Source organism: Ruditapes philippinarum, unplaced genomic scaffold, assembly GCF_026571515.1.
Source record: "Ruditapes philippinarum isolate M1 unplaced genomic scaffold, ASM2657151v2 ctg14452_1_1_1_1, whole genome shotgun sequence".
In the NCBI taxonomy this organism is placed as follows: Eukaryota; Metazoa; Mollusca; class Bivalvia; order Venerida; family Veneridae; genus Ruditapes; species Ruditapes philippinarum.
In genome coordinates, this window is record NW_026860566.1 from 4,852 (window position 1) to 23,479 (window position 18,628).

The 18,628-nt window shown below is 33.4% G+C and overlaps 2 protein-coding genes across 2 annotated transcripts; both read right to left on the reverse strand.

Annotated features, from left to right (window-relative positions):
- Positions 1–3,111: 3,111 nt before the first annotated feature.
- LOC132760629 (E3 ubiquitin-protein ligase XIAP-like) lies at positions 3,112–3,498 on the reverse strand. The gene has a single exon (XM_060752647.1). It carries the CDS (start codon positions 3,496–3,498, stop codon positions 3,112–3,114), a length of 387 nt encoding a protein of 128 aa, XP_060608630.1.
- Positions 3,499–16,273: 12,775 nt separating this feature from the next.
- On the reverse strand, positions 16,274–18,416 carry LOC132760630 (uncharacterized; the record flags this gene model as incomplete). The annotated part of the gene is given in 2 exon segments (XM_060752648.1): positions 16,274–17,151; positions 18,269–18,416. Coding segments are annotated over 2 exon segments (284 nt in total), but the record flags the coding sequence as incomplete, so codon positions are not given.
- Between the last annotated feature and the right edge of the window lie 212 nt (positions 18,417–18,628).

The window sequence follows — 18,628 nt, forward strand, 5'->3', positions numbered from 1 at the left end:
AGCAGTTCAACCGATCCAAATGGAGAACAATCTTCACTCAGGAGAATATATAAAATAATACGTCGATGTATGTTAACCTTTCAAAAGACATCCAATGGAACAGAAACTGGACTTTTCTCAATGAACCAACACACTCTATAGATAAAGATTGGAAGTACTTATCAGAACGGGATATGTACATGGACACCACAAAGATAGGCATTGAAGGTGGTCCAATTACACTGACAATACATCATAAATAACAAGGCAATATATGTATTCATATCTTTTATTTGGATATACATGTATTCTCATGCGAAAAATAAAAAAAAAAAAAAAACATGTCAATTTTATATTTTATTAACATACAACATTCTGAAACAATAATTATGGTGTTTTAAGAGTAATGATACATTTTGTCTAGTAGCTTTAGTTATTGGATTTCTTCCAGTTTCATCATTTTAGACACTATAAGGTAATCATTGAGCTTTTTTTCGTTGTGGATTAAATTTTTTGGCAATGTTTCTCATTGATTTTCCTCCATATCGTTTGATGACGTAGTACGCGCAATAAAGTCCACACACGTTAGACGAAGACTGTTGTAGCTGCCCATTATAACATAAGGTATTTCTTGTTTAGTATCTTCTCAAATCCAACCTGATAGCTTTGCGGGCAATTTTCCATCGAGTCGAAAAATTCGTAAGGGCCTTTCGTGGGAAAATAAAAAGCCACCCAATGTTTTCCCGGGCCATTGCTCGTATCCGTATTGGAAATTACGAATCTTCCTTTTTGTTTGCGAATTTTATCAGCCGCACACACTGTCACTGGATATCCTCGCAATATATTTTCTAACTGATAATTGTTCATTTTAGTAAGTCAAGTGACTCCAGTCATTGTCCGTTCGGCGCTTCTTACGCTCCGGTATACTGGAATCTTTGTTCCATTTAACTTCCGATTTTTGCAATTTCAATCGCTTGGGCCACTGGGCTAACCAAATTAACTGAGGGACGCTGTGTATTTTTTAGCTCCTCTTCCGCTAATTTTAGCTTTTCCTCGGTGGCTTTGAGTTTCGCTTCTAGTGTTTCGACTCTTTTACGCAAATGGCCGCTACCTACAATGTAACGGCCTTTTATGATCGGCTTTAACGTACCCGTCCCCCAAGTCCTTGAAATGTTGATACCATTTATCTGGATCATCTTTATAAGGGACCCATTTCATTTGTTCATAATCGTATACTTCTATGGGAACCCATTGTAACGTTGTAAACTTAAGACTGGCGATCCTTCTTACGCATTTTCAACCTCATCGTTTTTATCGTTCTCATGATTAGAAATGTTAATGTCGTGACTGGGCCATAGAACCTCAAACAAATCTTTTCTTAGTTTAATGGCTTGTCGAATAGATTCCTTAAAATTCATGCCGTGTTGATGTCTAAGTTTCCTCGCGGACTGGAAAATTTGCTGTTGAGTAGGGTCCTTTTGCAATACATAAAAGTCAATAAGAAATTGTGCATAATTTTGTCTCAACATTTTCCTTAAATGCGGCAACACATCATTGCAGCTCGAGAAAGAGCATCATCGAAAGAGTACTCTTGATCTATGTAACTGTTTAGTCGTTCCTTAATTGTTCCGAATGAGCCTGTCTGAGGGGCTTTTTGAAATCTTCGATCCCATATGTCATGACGTGCACGTTCTTCTTCTATTTCCTCTTTTATGCGCTTACCAGGAGGTCCCGTAATGAAAGACTTTCTTTTCATTCCAATATTTTCGTTTTCTGACTCATTTTCCTCCTCTTCTTCCTCATAATCATTATCAACATCATCATTTAAAGTATTGTCAGACATGTTTGATTCTCCACTAAACTCATTTTCGGAATCATACGCATGCTGTCTTTTCCTAACTTGACTTTCAAAAATGTTTTCGCGTAAACGGTCATGTTCTTGAGTAGAGGATTTCAAGTCTACCACTAGATAACCGTGAGGTCTTGATGTTGCTCGTTCGAAGCGTTTCATAAAGATGTTATAGGAGGAAGGATATATTCTTCTCGCTAACGTAGCCACCTGTTGTCTGTCAATGGGGTTATTAAACAATACTAGGTACTGCGTATTCAACGCGATATCTCTGCAGGCTTTTCCTTGAGGAAATAAATTTTGAGTTAGATACACGATAGATATGTTCCTGTGGTGACTGCCTTTGGTAAAAAGATCGGCGATTCTCTGGTCACATTTGGCCTCTGTCATCAAATCGTCAAAAACGATCAAGTTCCTTTTACGCCCGTCAATATACTTTGGACTATTCAAGTAGTCGGGAATGCCATGTACAAATTCTATCCCGGGTATTCTACGCTGAAGTTCGTCGTATAGAATCTGCCATTGACCGTAACACCAAATGATGCGCTCTGGTGGTGGACTAACTATATCGGATAAAAGCAATGTTTTTGTCCATTCGGTTTTCCCGCTACCGCTTGGCCCGGAGACGACCATCGAAAACGGATGCTGAAACGTCATCTTTTCTGACCCAGGGGTTATTTGTGGTGATGGATGCTTATCTCTTACAATTTCGTCAGTCTCGTGCAGGTTACGATGATGTCTCAACATGACGTCGCGTCTTGAGAAAAGTTGTTGACAAATTGGACATTGATTCATTATAAAAAAAAAGACACAAAAGTACACTGAAGTATTCGTTCTTATACTGGTTAGTCACCCTTCTTACGTTGGAGTGAAGTGTTGTTGTTGTTAGTGGGTGGTGGTGGTGGTGGTGGTGGCGGTGGCGGCGGTGGCGGCGGCGGCGGCGGTGGCGGTGGCGGTGGCGGCGGGCGGCGGCGGTGGCGGCGGCGGCGGCGGTGGCGGCGGCGGCGGCGGCGGCGGCGGTGGCGGCGGCGGCGGCGGCGGTGGCGGTGGGCGGCGGTGGCGGTGGCGGCGGCGGCGGCGGTGGTGGTGGCGGCGTGGCGGTGGCGGCGGCGGCGGCGGAGATTAATAGATGACAAATCCTGTTTCTAGTCATACATGTTTATTGATAAAATATACGCAGATAAACATATTCTTACAAAGAAACACAAAAGATATGTTACAATACAGTAGTACACTATCAATGTTATGGTTATACAAATGAATGTCAATCTTTTTTTTTTTGTCTAATTTGATGCAGTAGATACCGTTGAACTTAAACCACCAAATCCTCCCAAACCGCAAGGTGTTGACCTAGTTGTTGATACAAACGCACCAAATCCGCCTATTGGGGGCGGTTTTTGTTGAGGAGCGCCTACTATTTTAATATATTCGCAATTGGGTGACCACTTGTGATGTTCTCTCAATGCAATGTCCGATCTATCCCAGGCGCTTAATTTTATGTGACATCTGAAACACTCGCACAAGTCTGATTTCCCACTGTAGTATAATCCCGCGCTTGCCAGTTCGTACTTCTTCGGGAGTAATTGTTTTGGATACGTATCGAACGTCTTAAGTCTACTTTCGTAATATTCCATGTTTTGGTTGAAGGATGTACAGTTAGTGGCGTTCATCTTGCTTATGCCAATACGCTAATAAGTATTCATTTATATACACACGTATTAAAATCTGATTGGCTGCTATTTTTGGCATGACGTTATTCATCTATTTATGTCATTTATAGTCACGTGATCAAAATCATTGGTCAAATAATCCTTCTATCTGATTGGTTACATTTAGTCCGTAAGAAAAGAGAAACTGCTGTTAAATTGGACAATGTCATTTCTAAATTTAGATCAGCGCATGCGTATGATGTATCGCACTGGTGACTTCGGTCATTTGGTGATTGGATGTCAAAGAGTAAACATCATTAACGCAGTAAGTTGAGTTTATATTTCGAGTACAGTATTTTCAATGAAGAATGATTAAAAGATTTAATAGTGATTTTTATTTCGATTTTAGTCCGTATTCATAAAGAGCGCCTTAAAACATTTCGTACGATACCAAACATGACCGGGATATATTGACTAATAAAGGCGTAAATTCACATTTTACGCTTGAGTTATTTTACTTCATTTATCGGGCCCTATCCGAGTCAGCGATACAAAATTATACATTTTCTGAATCTAGTGAGTAATACCTTTCGTTTCGATACAGGTATTAATAAGATCGGTCCGTTGCTTGGGGAGAAAAAATGAATTTCACGCACGAGTGACTTGACATCCGGTTTGATCGCGTGACTAAAATGTACTCGTCAAGACCTTCAATTTTGATACCAAAACACGACAATGTTTCGTTCATAAACGAAAAAAGTTATGCGCGTTTTTCCGCATGAGTGATTTTGTTTGCCATATTCAAACTCTCCTATCTCAAAAAACGGTAAGAGATAAATCCATATAATAATACATTTTCTGTATCTACTCGCAGAGATCTTTCAAACGGCATATAAAATCTTACGGTTTTATGGACTTTTAAAAATTGGTTTTTAAAATCGGCTAATTGGTCATAACTCGAGAACGGCTAAAAATCGAATCGAAAATGGAGGGTGTAAATGAAAGGTATTAAAATGTTCTTTCAATTGGTAGTGAAAATTGAAAAAATCATATCGTAAACGGTTGCCCTAAAGAGGAAAAAACCGGTTTGTAGCTTAATTTCTTTGAATGAAATTTCTCAAAAATATACGCAAGGGAATGAAATTTCATTCTAATTGTAAAAAACAGCATTTTGTAGACTAAAAAACAAAACAGTATTAGGTATAAGTCATAATTCTATAAGTTGCAACATTTTCTACAAATTTTAATCCTTATTTCAGCAGTCTGTTTGCACTAAGTAAACATTTCGCTGACCGGGACCCTTAAAAAGTACACTATTAATAAAATCAATGTCCATTATACCTCATTCGGGTTTATATAAACAAACGCCAAACAGCGCGGGAACTTTAAAGGGATTAATTTTGACATATGAATAGACCATTGTTAAAGTATTCGTCCCTAAATAAACACAAGCCAAACAGCGTGGCAACTTTAAAGGGATTAATTTTAACAGTTGAATGGACCATTGTCCGCACATCTGCTCTTAAATCAACATACGCAAAACATTGTTGACATTCTGAATGGATTAATTTTGACACCTGAATAGCCTTTTGTCCGTTTTTAAATTAGCTAATGAGGTCACTAAAACCGGTCATGCATATTAAGGAATGCAAAAAACTTGAAAGAGTCATTTCGTTGCGGAACGCCGAAAAGTCAACATCGTATGTATGTATTTTACGTAAATATTTAGTAAATTATTTTACAGTAAAGTCCTTATTATTATTATCTTATATAGAAACATTATTTGACTGACTCATAATATCGAATTAAATTGAAAATTAATTTCATATATTTTGTTATATGTTAAAAAACTTTTATGAAGAAACACATTTAAATTAATTAATTGTCTTATTCATTGTATTATAAAGAATCAATTAGTCAGTCATTTTCAATTATATCTTATTACTAACGCATTTTCTTTTATTTGGAATGTTTATAGAAAAACACATTTGAAATAATATTAATATTGAATTAAGTTTTTAAATACTATTTTTATTAATAATGTTATATAAAATAATACAGACTATTATTTAAATACAAAATGTCTAATTAAAAGGTAAGTCATTTTATTCATATTTTTTATGGATACACTGTGTGTATAATTTTCATTTGAAATGTTATCTCCCCGTCTAGGGCCGAGGACCTGACCTTCAATGTCCGCGATTCAAGCCCTAAATCGTGTATACGAGTCAGCTCCGTATACTTCCGGGAGATTAAAAATGAATTTCTAAATATAGAACGATGATGTCATTCTAAAAATAGAATCCAATATGGCGCCGCGCATGCGCAACACCAATTTGATATTTTGCTTTTAAGACTACATTGAATGTATAAAGAAAATATCACGATTTGGATTACATGAGACACAATTTGTTTGTAGTGATCAACATTTTGTTTCAACACTTATCATCGTATGTTGAAGAAGAAACACTGTACACATATTTGTTTTATAATGGCATTTTGATATTTATCAGTTTTATTATTCATTAAAATTGTTACTATTTCAATAAAAATGTTATTCACGTTAATGCTTTCAGAACTGATGGATTCAAAATTAAGTTGAATATGTGAAACATATATACGAATATCTACAGAAATAGCGATTGATTTTTAACACCAATATTATTATGCTATTTTAAGCAAGAAAAACAATTTAAATTTTAATTATAAAAAAGGGTAATAACGTTGTTTTTTCCCAAGACTTGGGGACTTTAAAACCCATTTTAAATTGTAATATTAAAATTTAAACGGGGCAAAATGTACACATCAAATCTTTGCACGTTGAAGAAAAAAAAAATTTTATTTTTACCTTTTCATTAGATCTTTTTTAAAAAAGTAAAATTGTCTATTGAATTATATTTGAAAAAGTTGTCTTCAGTAGAAATGTTGCAAAATATATTACTTCTGAAAGGGTTATATACACAATTAAAAAATTTTGTTTTTTATATTTCCAAAATCAGAAAAGGGGTTTTAAAAAAGGGGCCAACTCGGTAATCAATAAAAAGGGTTGCATTATAGTTTGAGGGGACAAAAATCATCGTTTTTTTTATATTTTTAAAGCAAATTTTTGTTAAATGATAGTAGTAAAATCGTACAATTTGTAACAATATATTCACAAAATGTCTTGAACATATATATATAACAATGTATAACAGCACAACATTTCTTTTGTGTAAATAAAAATCTTAATGTTTTTTTGTTTGATTGTTTGTTTTTAATGTTTATGTCTTTTAAGTTTAACATTTCCTGCTTTATTAAGTGAATATTAATAAGTATATAGTTAAAACGACATTTTCAATTCTGAAATACTTTAATAGGTAAACAATGATCACCTGGTGCTGGAATGAATTATGATAAAATTACAGGTATTTTTATTGGAAAATGCAAAGAAAGCACTCAGGATTTAAAAGGAACTAGAATTATATTAAACGATTGAAATCGGTATAGATACGAACAAGGTTTTAATGAAAACAATTTACAAAATCCAAAATTGCCTCCATGTATGGAACGCCCGGAGCTGAAACTTTAATGAAAAAAAAACGTATTTAAAAAAAATAATTGTGTTTCTGATAAGTTTTGTACTTGAAACGCGCGGTATTCCAACATAGTAGATGAACTTAATTGAATCAAATACGAGCGATATCCTAAGCGACCGTTAGTTTAAAAAAGAATCTAACCTCTTAAAGGCACTCCGCTAAGGTTTTTTGAAATAATGGGACTGGACATAAATTTTTCGAGAATAATGTTCACTTTAATGAAGGTTAGACAAATACCTTGTGTGCAAAATTTCAGAACATTCGTCTGTTCTTCCAGATTAATAAATTTGATCGTGAAAAAATGACCCAAAACTGAGAAGCATTTTAACGCTTTTCGGTCATATTGGGATAAGAATCGCATGAAAAAACAATTTTCAATTCATTTCTTACAATGTGTCTTTATCATCTTTTGCATGTATTTCTGTGTGAAGTGCGACAGTTGATCTATGCTTTTGGACCTCAGTGGATATCCCTTTAAACAGTGACAGCTGTCTTAAAATATCATTTTCTTTTGGTTTGTCCCAAAAACACAGAAATTATGAATAAATATTCAAAACATTATTACTGTAGATGGCCTTCATTGAGCAAAATTGAAAATTTATCATCAACAAAGTAATCTAAAGAATTATTTGGTTTAGGCAAATATGTTTATTTTGCATCGTGTAATAGACAGAGAAATTAAATTCATTTTTATACTTCCAGTACTAACCTTTTTGTATTTTTTATATTTGAACTTGTATCACTGTTTTTACATTATATATACTTTATGGCTATAATGTTGTTATAACATTTAAGCAAATAAAATGCTGTTGTTGTTGTTGTTGTTGTAAAAATATGTAAAATGTCCAATATTCAGGAACATTTAAATTTAAGTTATGCATTCTGATACGTTGTGTTTAAACAAACAAACAAACAAAACGATTTGTTTTAAATGATAACGGTAAGGTTAATTATAATTAACGATAATGGTTAATTACTATGAAAATCACTCGGTCAATATATATATTTTTTCCCAGGGGCAAGTATTCTATATAGACATGAAGAAATGTAATGTTCTTGTTCACTCCCCTGATAAAAATCAATGATAAATGACTCTCAAAGTATAATAGTGTATCTGTGAAAATTACATTAAAATGTTGGTTCGGTTTAATAGGAAAATAACACATGTCATTCATGGTAAAAAAACTATATAAGATATTGGAATATACATTTTTTTGTACCACCAAAATTTGTTTGCACAAGAAATCCTCATATTTCAGTTCCAGCATTTATTTATTTAAAATATGTTTGGGACTTTGAAAGAAATAAGGAAAAAATGCTAGTTTTATAGAGGTTAAAAGATACGCAAAACTGGTTCGCCGAATGGTGAGTATACCTCCGCTTTAGACCTGGATGTCATTTATACGGTTCTAATTAAATGACTCAAGCGCTAACTAAAATACTACCTGAAAATGTCAAGTTAAAATATTTATCCATATTCTGGAATAAAAAGAAGAACAAGGAAAGTAGGAGAATATACATTATATTAAGTTACAATGGGCTCAAAGTTATAATTCATTTTCATCTTGTAAAGCTCTTGTAAAGTCAGCTTTGGTGTTTTACTTATCTAACCTTTTGTAGCCATAACAACCGTTAAAATTTCACTTGGCGGGGATTCATTTTATTTACACTGTCTCGTTCATAGGAACATGGTGGGGCTAAGAGTGAGGTTTGGTGCACTATTAACCGTTTAAACTTCCCAGCAGTACTTATGCTGCTGACCGTTCCAAGGCGGCGCCCGTCTGTGTTCCTCAGATGTATGTCTATGTTGTTTCATACCGTTTTGGTGACACTTTTGCTTTTGTCCCTTGTTGTTTTCTCGTCTACGGTAAGTATCTTTCCCTTTACCCCTAGTTTTTATTTTTTTAATTTACCCCCCCCCCCCACTTTCCCCGGTCTCCTGTCCCCTTCCCCTGTGCCCTTCACTTTCTGGGCCTATTATTTAATGATTTTTATTTTTCTTTGGATTCCGTGTCGGTTGCAGGTTGTTTCCTATTATTCGATTATTTATTTGTTTTCCTTGAATTCCTTATCAGTTACAAATTATTTATCATTTCAGTGATTGGCCTTTCCGTGCTCTGTCTTGTGCCCTGTCCTGTTTTTGTTTGGGGTCCGTCTGGGCTCCTTGTCGCTGGTTCTTGTTGCTGGGTCGTATGGGGGTTGCGTTCGTTGAACTCTGCCTTTCCTTGTTGATCAGTGACTCGTGGAAAAAATCATTTCATTTCATTTATGAGTGTGACATCGAGTGATAAACATCGGATCAGGATTTTTATAATAAAATTTTACTTTTTGAAAGTGCCTGTAAGTGAAATTACTCGAGTGTAAAATTTGTAGTATTTTCATATATAGTCATGCACGAATTTATTAAGTAAAATTTAGATGCTGATACCGAAAGTATATACACTTAACGTGTATAACTTAAGAGAAAAAAGTAAAATCATTCATGTAGAACATTGTCGATATCTTCCGTATGAACTGTCGTGGTATGGTCGTGTTGGGTATCAAACGAAATGTTTTTGTACAATCTATCGAGCGCTTATGATCACTTGTACATAAAATAACTCGTTCGTAAAAATGCATTGTTTTGTCTAGAGCCGAGTCCCTGACACTAAATGGACGCAAACAAGCTTTAGATCGAGTATACAAGTCAGCTTTGAACGCTTTCGGGACCGGGACATCTAAATATAAACCATGATGTCATTCGTTTAAACAGAGGCATAGATAACAGAGATATGCAGCTCCTATATACTCCATTGAAATATCACTCATGCCTATCAAAAAGTGAAAAATTAGGCATTTTGTAGCAAATAAAAATTAATGGATGTACATCTGATCCTTTAATACTATATACCATTTGAAAGGTAAATCTTTTATGCATGACTGCATGTTAAAATATTGGTAACTTTCCATGCCTTTCACTTAGAAAAACATGGCAAAACATATCCACTGAGCCAGTTTTTTGTCATATGAATAGTTTTGTAACAAAGAATATTAAGTATTTCTCTTTAAAAAATGATGTGACATTTATTTAATGGGAACTGTAAATATTTTATACCTGCAGCCATAGACAAATGCATAAGCTTTCAGAAAATGTATAATTTTACTGATTTTGATATCTGGTTTATAAGTTTTACTTGCTACAAGTTTTAAGTTAAGCAGGCACGCGTGATATTTTAACTGGGTAGGAAGTTGACATCTCTGTTATCTATGTCTCTGGTTAAAATAACCGTCCAAGATGGCTGCCGCACACATTTTCAAATTTTTGCGCCGCGCAACTACTGTCAAATATGACCACCGGAAGTAACTCTTATCCTAGATTCCAAACCGAATTATTTGTTCGAATTTATTTTCAACGCGTCGTATTTTAGTGGTTACGTCACATGTATTAATGGTAACGTCGCACGTCTTAAAAAAAGAACGTCAACGGGGATTTGATTGCAAAATAACTCACACTTTTGGTCCTTCTATGTTCAATAGGGAAAAATGTGGGTTGTGTTAGAATTTGCTTTTCAACCGTTAATGATATATCAGTGAAAAATATGTTTAAAAGATAGAAATCAGCATCTGGTATTTTTAATATACTTTTTGATGTTATCATGTTCACAATGTTTCTACCAAATCCCATCAATGTCGATAGTCAAGATATATTAGTAACATCTGTTAAAAAATGAATATATTGTTTTTGAAATAAAATCCACATTTTTTTACAGTATTAATATTTTATATTATTAAAGTAAAACAAATCTAGAATTTATAATGGGATTCTCTTCGTCACTTTCACGACTTGATTGGGCACCTTTTAACAAGCCCACACGTTAAAATGACTTAAAACTTTTGATTAATATTCAAATCAACAATAAGGTCGGGTCAGGATAACTAACAAATGTATAAATGCTAGCAGTGCGCCATTTATAAACTCAATAAGGTATTTCTTAAATATTTTTATCATTTGGTCGCAAATCACATTTAATGAATGTTTCTGTACATTAACATCGGACTTATAAAACTGTTGTAAACATTTATAAAGACCACCTCGAACTCACTTCAGCTGGACAACGCTCCGAATTTATAATGTTTTTGTATGTTTTGGGTTTATGCCACATCGACACAGTATAGGTCATATCGCAACGTTCCAGCTTTGCTGGTGGAGGAAGACCTCAGGTGCCCCTCCGTGCATTATTCCAGGCACGAACGGGCACATGAGTAGAACCACCGACGTTCCGTAAGCTAGCTGGATAGCTTCCTCACATGAAAGAATCCAAAGTCCCTGTCGGGATTCGAATCCACAGAGGTGAGGGTCAAGTGGTTTGAAGTCAACGACCTTAAACACTCGGCCACAGACGCCCCCACGAATTTATTAAATAGAATTATAAAATGTATTGTGATTTCATTGCTACAATATGTCCAAAGACTAGTCAATAAAAATTGCCCAGTTAGGGCGACAAAACCAGTTAGATTTAATGTAATTTGTATACAAGACAATATATATGCTGTGATATATAATATTCATGTGTTCCCTTTTAAATACACACAATATGATAGCGGATATATTCAACGTTATACACAACTAGATTACAACATTACTAAAACTGTTGCAAATAAAAAATATATACAAAATAAGACGTAGTTAACATCAAAGTTATTGCAACCTTTTTTTTTGCAACAAGTTCATACGTCCTTAAGTTAAAATTTCTCTGACGTTAAGCTGTTGATGCGGTTGCATAATTTGTACTATTCTTTTGTAATATTTTCATATTGAATTTCTTGTGATTCAAAATCTCTGGTGTGGATACTTGAATGAAGCTATTCAGCTTGCCAACGAACGGTCAGTGACATCATGTATGTCTCCTGTCTGGTATGCCTAGTATCATTCACAGAAGAACTTTAGGTATACCACCACTAAAAGGTATGTCCGAAAGCGAACGCACTACATTTTTGGATAGTTTTTATTGATTAACCTTGCTGTATGATATAATGTGACCCCATATCTTATGCAACTGTCATAGTACCCGCTTAGTTAAAGTTTGTGTAATTTACGCGATACAATTTTATTAAGCTCTGATTAAAATTAAACATGTATCATGAGAATGTATGCTTTAAGAATTTAAAGTTGTATGTGAAATTTTGTTTCATACGATTTGCTGACATTTGTATTTAAGAAACAAGGGAAACATAAATCAATATAATTTATTGTTTTCACTGTGTAGATGTTACGTTCTCGTTCTGGTTTCCTTTCAAATCTTCTTTTTATTTTTCTAATTTTATTTCTAAAAACTTTAGTACATCTGCATACTTAACATAAATGTTCAACCCAGAAATAATGGCAAATATTTTAATAAATTATAGACTTTACCGTTTTGTCAAAGAACATGAAGACTTTTAACATTAAAAATAATTTATCTATTTTACGGGGTGGCAATACAATTGACAACAGCCATTTTGTACAACAGATGGCAGTCTTGAGTCTTGACTTGTATATTAACAGCTAAACCATCCTGCGTTATACATCTGTTTTGAGGATATTAAACAAAAGGTAAGATTTTACTAATATTTTATTGTATTTTTGTACACTATTTTACCTTTGTTATAAGTGAGTTATCGCAAATAAGTTGTATTTATTTCGACGAATTTCATTAATATTAAGCTTACATTTATATTTAAGTCTTTTTAACCTTTATTGTTGTCAATTTTATTATAGAAACTATTGCATAGTTTGAAGAATTATTTCAGTTCAAAAATTATCTCAACTTTAAAAATGCATGTAGATCTAATCATCTAGCGTATTTACAATGTTAGGCATAATATAAGGCTTAGTTACATAATGCACCAACAAAAGATTGCAGGGAGTCTTTTCGGAAATATATTTAACATTTTGGGCAATTTAATGCTATGATTCTGATCACGTCTAAAGGGATATAAGTAAATATAATTCTTCAAAAAAGTTATCTAATAAAATGACTTTTATGATATCAATGTTACAATGTGTTTGCATATAGACTGTAAATTCATCACAACGTTATACCTGCCTGTTTGTAAGTTCTGCTTTAAATTGTTGCATACAGCTACGACTCACTTTATGCACTTTTTAATTACACAGAACATGTCTTGTTATTAAATTTCACTTTTTATTAATTAGATACTTCAAAAACATTACTTGCACAATTAACTTCCATGAATTTTCTGTGTTTTTTTTCCATTAGTTCTGATCAAAAGTACTCCTGAAATTTTGGGATTTGGGATAAAAATGGCTCGAGCATTTGGTGTTGCTTTCCTCTTCATCTTGGTATGTGTATTACAATTTCCCATGTACATAAGACAATAAGTACTAAATCAATAACATTAAACATTCAAAATATTTTGTATGCTTGTCGGTATATTGTTCTATAATTTCATTTATGTTTAAATTTAACCCTTAATATACTCGTAGGTATAGTATTATAGGTCTAGCTACTCACATTGACCTAACGCTTCAATTTACGTTGTACAGTAAATTACTCCGTATTTCAGGCCACTTTCGGGCGTACGGCAAATTTCGCGATTTTTGCAGAAATCTGATTTTAGTGTATCTAATTTATGTATCTATTTATTTAATTATCGATTTTGTTGTTGTAGGTTTTTTAGGGGGGTTTTTTTGCGTTTTTCTGCTGACTCTTTTTGTCAGAACAAGTAAAACATTTAATTCAAAGCTGCAATGCATATCAAATATTTATATACCACAATGTAAAATATATACGTCTAAACTGAGTAGTAAACCTGAAGGACAAATTAAAGTTCCAGAAACTCGCAAAGTCCTCGTATAGAATTGAAGGCCAATTTAGTGAATCCATTTTTGGCGACACGTATTTATATCCTTGCGCATATCTCCTTTTTATATTAATACCCCAAAAAATTTCGTAAAAGAATTGTAATTTTTTTATCCTACGGGGCATTTTATTTCTTATTTTTAGACAATTTTTCCAAAAAGGGGAACGCATCGCAAAACCCTGAAGGAAAAGCGTTTTTTGAAAAGTAACTGGGATATGATTTAAGTATTTTATTTTACCCTTAACTTTGTGAAAAAAATTTATGTTTTTATTATGTCATCCATTACATTTGAAAAATCTTTTTGGGGATGCATTATTGAATCAACCTTTTTCCCCGTTATCTTTTTTTTTAATTTAATCATCTATATAATTCAAAAACAGATTATTTTTTTTCCTATTTCCCCTCAATGTTTCCCCTTTTTAACACAAAAAGGTTGGAAAAAACATGTTTTTCTCCTTGTGTTCTTGCATGCAAAGAAAAAAGGGTTTATTCTTTAACAGATGTATTTTGTTATGTCTAGCACATTTTCTTCGAACGCCGACTACGCTTTTTCTTGACCACACTCAGTCCCAGCATTATAAAAGGAGAATTCACATCACATATCAATTAACATGAAGATGTCTAAAGTTAAATCACCTTAACACGATGAAACCAAAATAAATGAGCATTCGCAACCAGTATAGCCAGGCCAGCCTATAAGTTTGACCTGGCTCTTTATTGTTAGAAGCTAAGTTATTGTAATTTCATCTTGAATTTTCAAATACAAAGCTGGGCAAATCCATTTCATAAACTCAATAGGTTATAGGTTGGTTAATAGAAATGAGAAATTATATAAAGTAGCTTTAATACATTTTCAGGACTGTGGAGACGGACGTCTTTGTTTGTGTGCAGATTTTAATATATACACTTACAACAATGAGGCAGAAAATCCCTGCACCAATTTAGTCTGCCGAGGTAAATGATAATGTAAAGGTTTGCCTAGCAATTTGAGTTTAATAAACCTTAAAGATATTGTGTCTAAATATGAAGTCAGTCCATTTAACAGTGGCAAGTAACAACAAAAAAAACAAACAAAAACCCAGAAACTTTAATTAATTTGACCTTGACGGTCAAGATCAACTAAAGTCAATGTCATGATCAAGGTTAGAGTTTGCGGACGGCAACGCCAACGGAAACGCCAACGCTGGCATAACTGTAACAATACCTCTATATATTTATTATAAAAAACGAACTGTTACGAAGTTACAAAGGACAAAATAAGTTTTATTTGTGTGTGGTTAGACCCCCTATGTTGCACATAATTAATGTGGTGGGTGATGTTATGCAACGCAATTAGATATATCTCTAGTTATCACAATTGTTGTGTCCCCACTTTAGATTTACCGTTGTCCGTCCGTCCTTCCGTCCGTCCGTTCTTTTGTGTGTCGCACGTAACTCAAAAAGTATTTGACCTAGAGTCATGAAACTTAAGAGGAATGTTGATCAGCATGTGCAGTTGTGCACCTGGGTATTTTCGTGTGGATTTATTTAGTAGTTTTAGAATAATTGCCCATGACTTAGTAAACATTTGCAATTTTCAAATTGTGTCGCATGTAAGTCAAAAAGGATTTGACATAGATTCATGAAACTTTACAGGAATGTTGATCAGCATGTGTAGTTGTGCACCTGGCTATTTTCGTGTGGATTTATTTAATATTTTTAGAGTTATTGCCATTGACTTAGTAAAATTTTGCAATTTTCAACTTTTGTCGCATGTAACTCAAAAAGGATTTGACCTAGAGTCATAACAATTTACAGAAATGTTGATCAGCATATGTAGTTATGCACCTGGGTATTGTATTTTTGTGTGGATTTATATAGTATTTTTAGAGTTATTGCCCTTGACTTAGTAAAATTTTGCAATTTTCAACTTGTGGCGCATGTAATTCAACAAGCATTTGACATGGAGTCATGAAACTTTACAGGACTGTTGATCAGAATGTGTAGTTATGTACCTGGGTATTTTCGTGTGGATTGCTTAGTATTTTTAGATTATTGCCCTTGCTTTAGAAATGTTTTGCAATTTTCAACTTGTTTCGCATGAAACTCAAAAAGGATTTGATATAGAGTCATGAAACCTTACAGGAATGTTGCTCAGCATATTTAGCTGAAAATTTGAATCGAGACGCCATTTCATTTTTCTGCTCGATATAAAATCATCTATATGAGCAGTATTTAACGTGATTTTTCAAGAAATAATTTCAGTGTGCTAGCTTTTGCCCGCGAGTTTTATATCATAAAAACACACAGAAACTGATTAAGAATTGTACTGAGTATAGTTTCTTTTACAATACAAACGATAAACAGAAAGAACAACCAGTCACAAACTTTTCAACAATAGCGGAATTTATTCTTAAAACAAATTACAAAAATAATAATTAACAAATGTTAACAGTACCCGAATTTTAAATAATTTTGTACAGTCATAAATTAATATATAATAATTCCGGAATGATTAAAGCATGATGATTTTTTAACGGTTCACAAAAAATATTCCAAAGGTTTTGGTTATAATAACAGACGAACAAATCATTTCAAAATGTTATGTTCTAAAAGCTTTTTAATCTAAAACGAAGATTTACCCTAAGAAATCCTAAATGAAAATGCCAAAGTATCAATTTACACAAAAGAGGATCCAGAAAATTCTTGAATATGCTCATTATTGACAGGTGCAAGAAGAATTTTCTTACATTCAATTTAACCTATAAATAGAACACATTTGTTCAATATTACAAACACAGTGAATAAGTCATGTAGAGTTCTGGAACATACAAGTAGAAACAGGCTGTATTCAAGATACTGATTAATTCAAAAACTAGCGCAGTATGTTTGCAAACTACCAATGAAACGTCATATATCATACATAAAACATTGTTTTCATCGACAGAGTTATATGGTCATTGATAAATGAATATATAGCTTCACCACAAATGCACCAAACATATTTATCTATGAATTTAACACCCTTGTTTCTAAATTTCTCTTGTGTAATCATGAGTGGGATAAAGTTATGTAAATTCGTAATTTCTTATTTAACCGTCACACTTTTTTCTTTTCGGGAAATAATGAGTTAACAATATTTTAACACTTGTATCCATGTGAATTTTTCGAGTAGTCTGGAAAATAACTGTCAGACGTGACAGATCGTCCACTTAGGCGGCTTCTATAGGAACCCATAAGTTTGGGGTTTGTCCGATTTGTCCAGGACTTCCCAGACCTGAAAATATTGTATGTTTTATATTATTTATTTTTTCAAAAGTTAGTTGCAAATGAATTAAAAATTGTTTAGTAATTGTTCACCAAATGATCCTTTCACCATGGCGTTTCAACTTTTCATATGGAAGTAGGTAATCAATTATAGAACATTAGTCTTTTTCTTTCTATTTCGAAAAACACATATTGGAGCACTCTAATGGTGGGATAATATAGGCCCGATTTCAAAGTGATTGATGTATTCAATAATAATTTTTAAAATAGAAAAGAGACCATATCAAAAATCAAAATGCTACATTAACAAATAATTTCCTCCCTTTTCATTCACACAAATCCATCTGAAACTTTATATTCATAATTGTACAAAAGATATATCTTTCGCATGACAATAATCTATACAAGTTGTATACATTACGAAAATTTACTATACAAAAGTGTGTGTGTGTGTGTGTGTGTGCGCGTGTGTGTGTGTGAGAACTAAGTGTCCCCTAGGGCGGACCTTTTTTGTCCCCATGTGTATACCTGGTACATCTTTAGGCAATGCTACCTACCAAATATTTAAGCTCTGGGCAGTGTAGTTTCACAAAAGAACACCTAAATGTATTTTCCTATGCATGTATTTATAAACTTAGTGCTCCCTACTGAGACGCGTTAAGTTGTGACCCCAGGGGTATGATTAATATACCTTTGTAGAAAAAGGTGATGCTATATGCTCTAGGCATTGCGTCTCTGAGAAGAGGATTTTTATAATTACCTTCTTAAAGTCTATTTTAGCGCCTGATATCACCTACGCATCAGAATGGACCAATTTATGTACTTATATATAGTTTCACAAGCAAGACTTCAATATGTTTCCTATATACGTTTATGTATTATAAATGACCCCCAGAGCTGGGCCACTTTTGTACAGGATCACCTTAAATTTAGATCATTTCTGTGAAGTTTTGTCAAAATCCACTTAGTGGTTTAGAAGGAGATATTGTTTATTTTTAAACAATTGTGGATAACGACGAGCGACTAAAAATGAACACACTGTCACCTATGAGCACTTTGAGCTCACATTAGCTATATATCGATTATATGAGAGATTATCTAACAGAAAAAGGAAACATTGACTTTACCCAATCGAGTCTCTTCTCAGTCTTTGTGAATGTGGTAGCTCCTTGTCCCTGTTCCGAATTTTCCGAATAGCCAAGCAGGTAATTGTAAAAATGACTATTGGTACAAATAACACACAAACAATGACAATAATCACAATCTTCAAACCAACTGTAAATATAATAGAAAACAAAGTAACGCTGCTTTTCTTCTTTATGAATATTAGTTCAATAATATCAATATTGTTTATCAATGGTGCGAGCAATATATAGATAAACATCTGATCGTTCTATAATACAGCATTTAGCTAATCTTCTTTTAATTTTTCATAGCCATCAGATGATATAAATAATTGTTTGGCAGTAAGGCACTGCATTATTTAG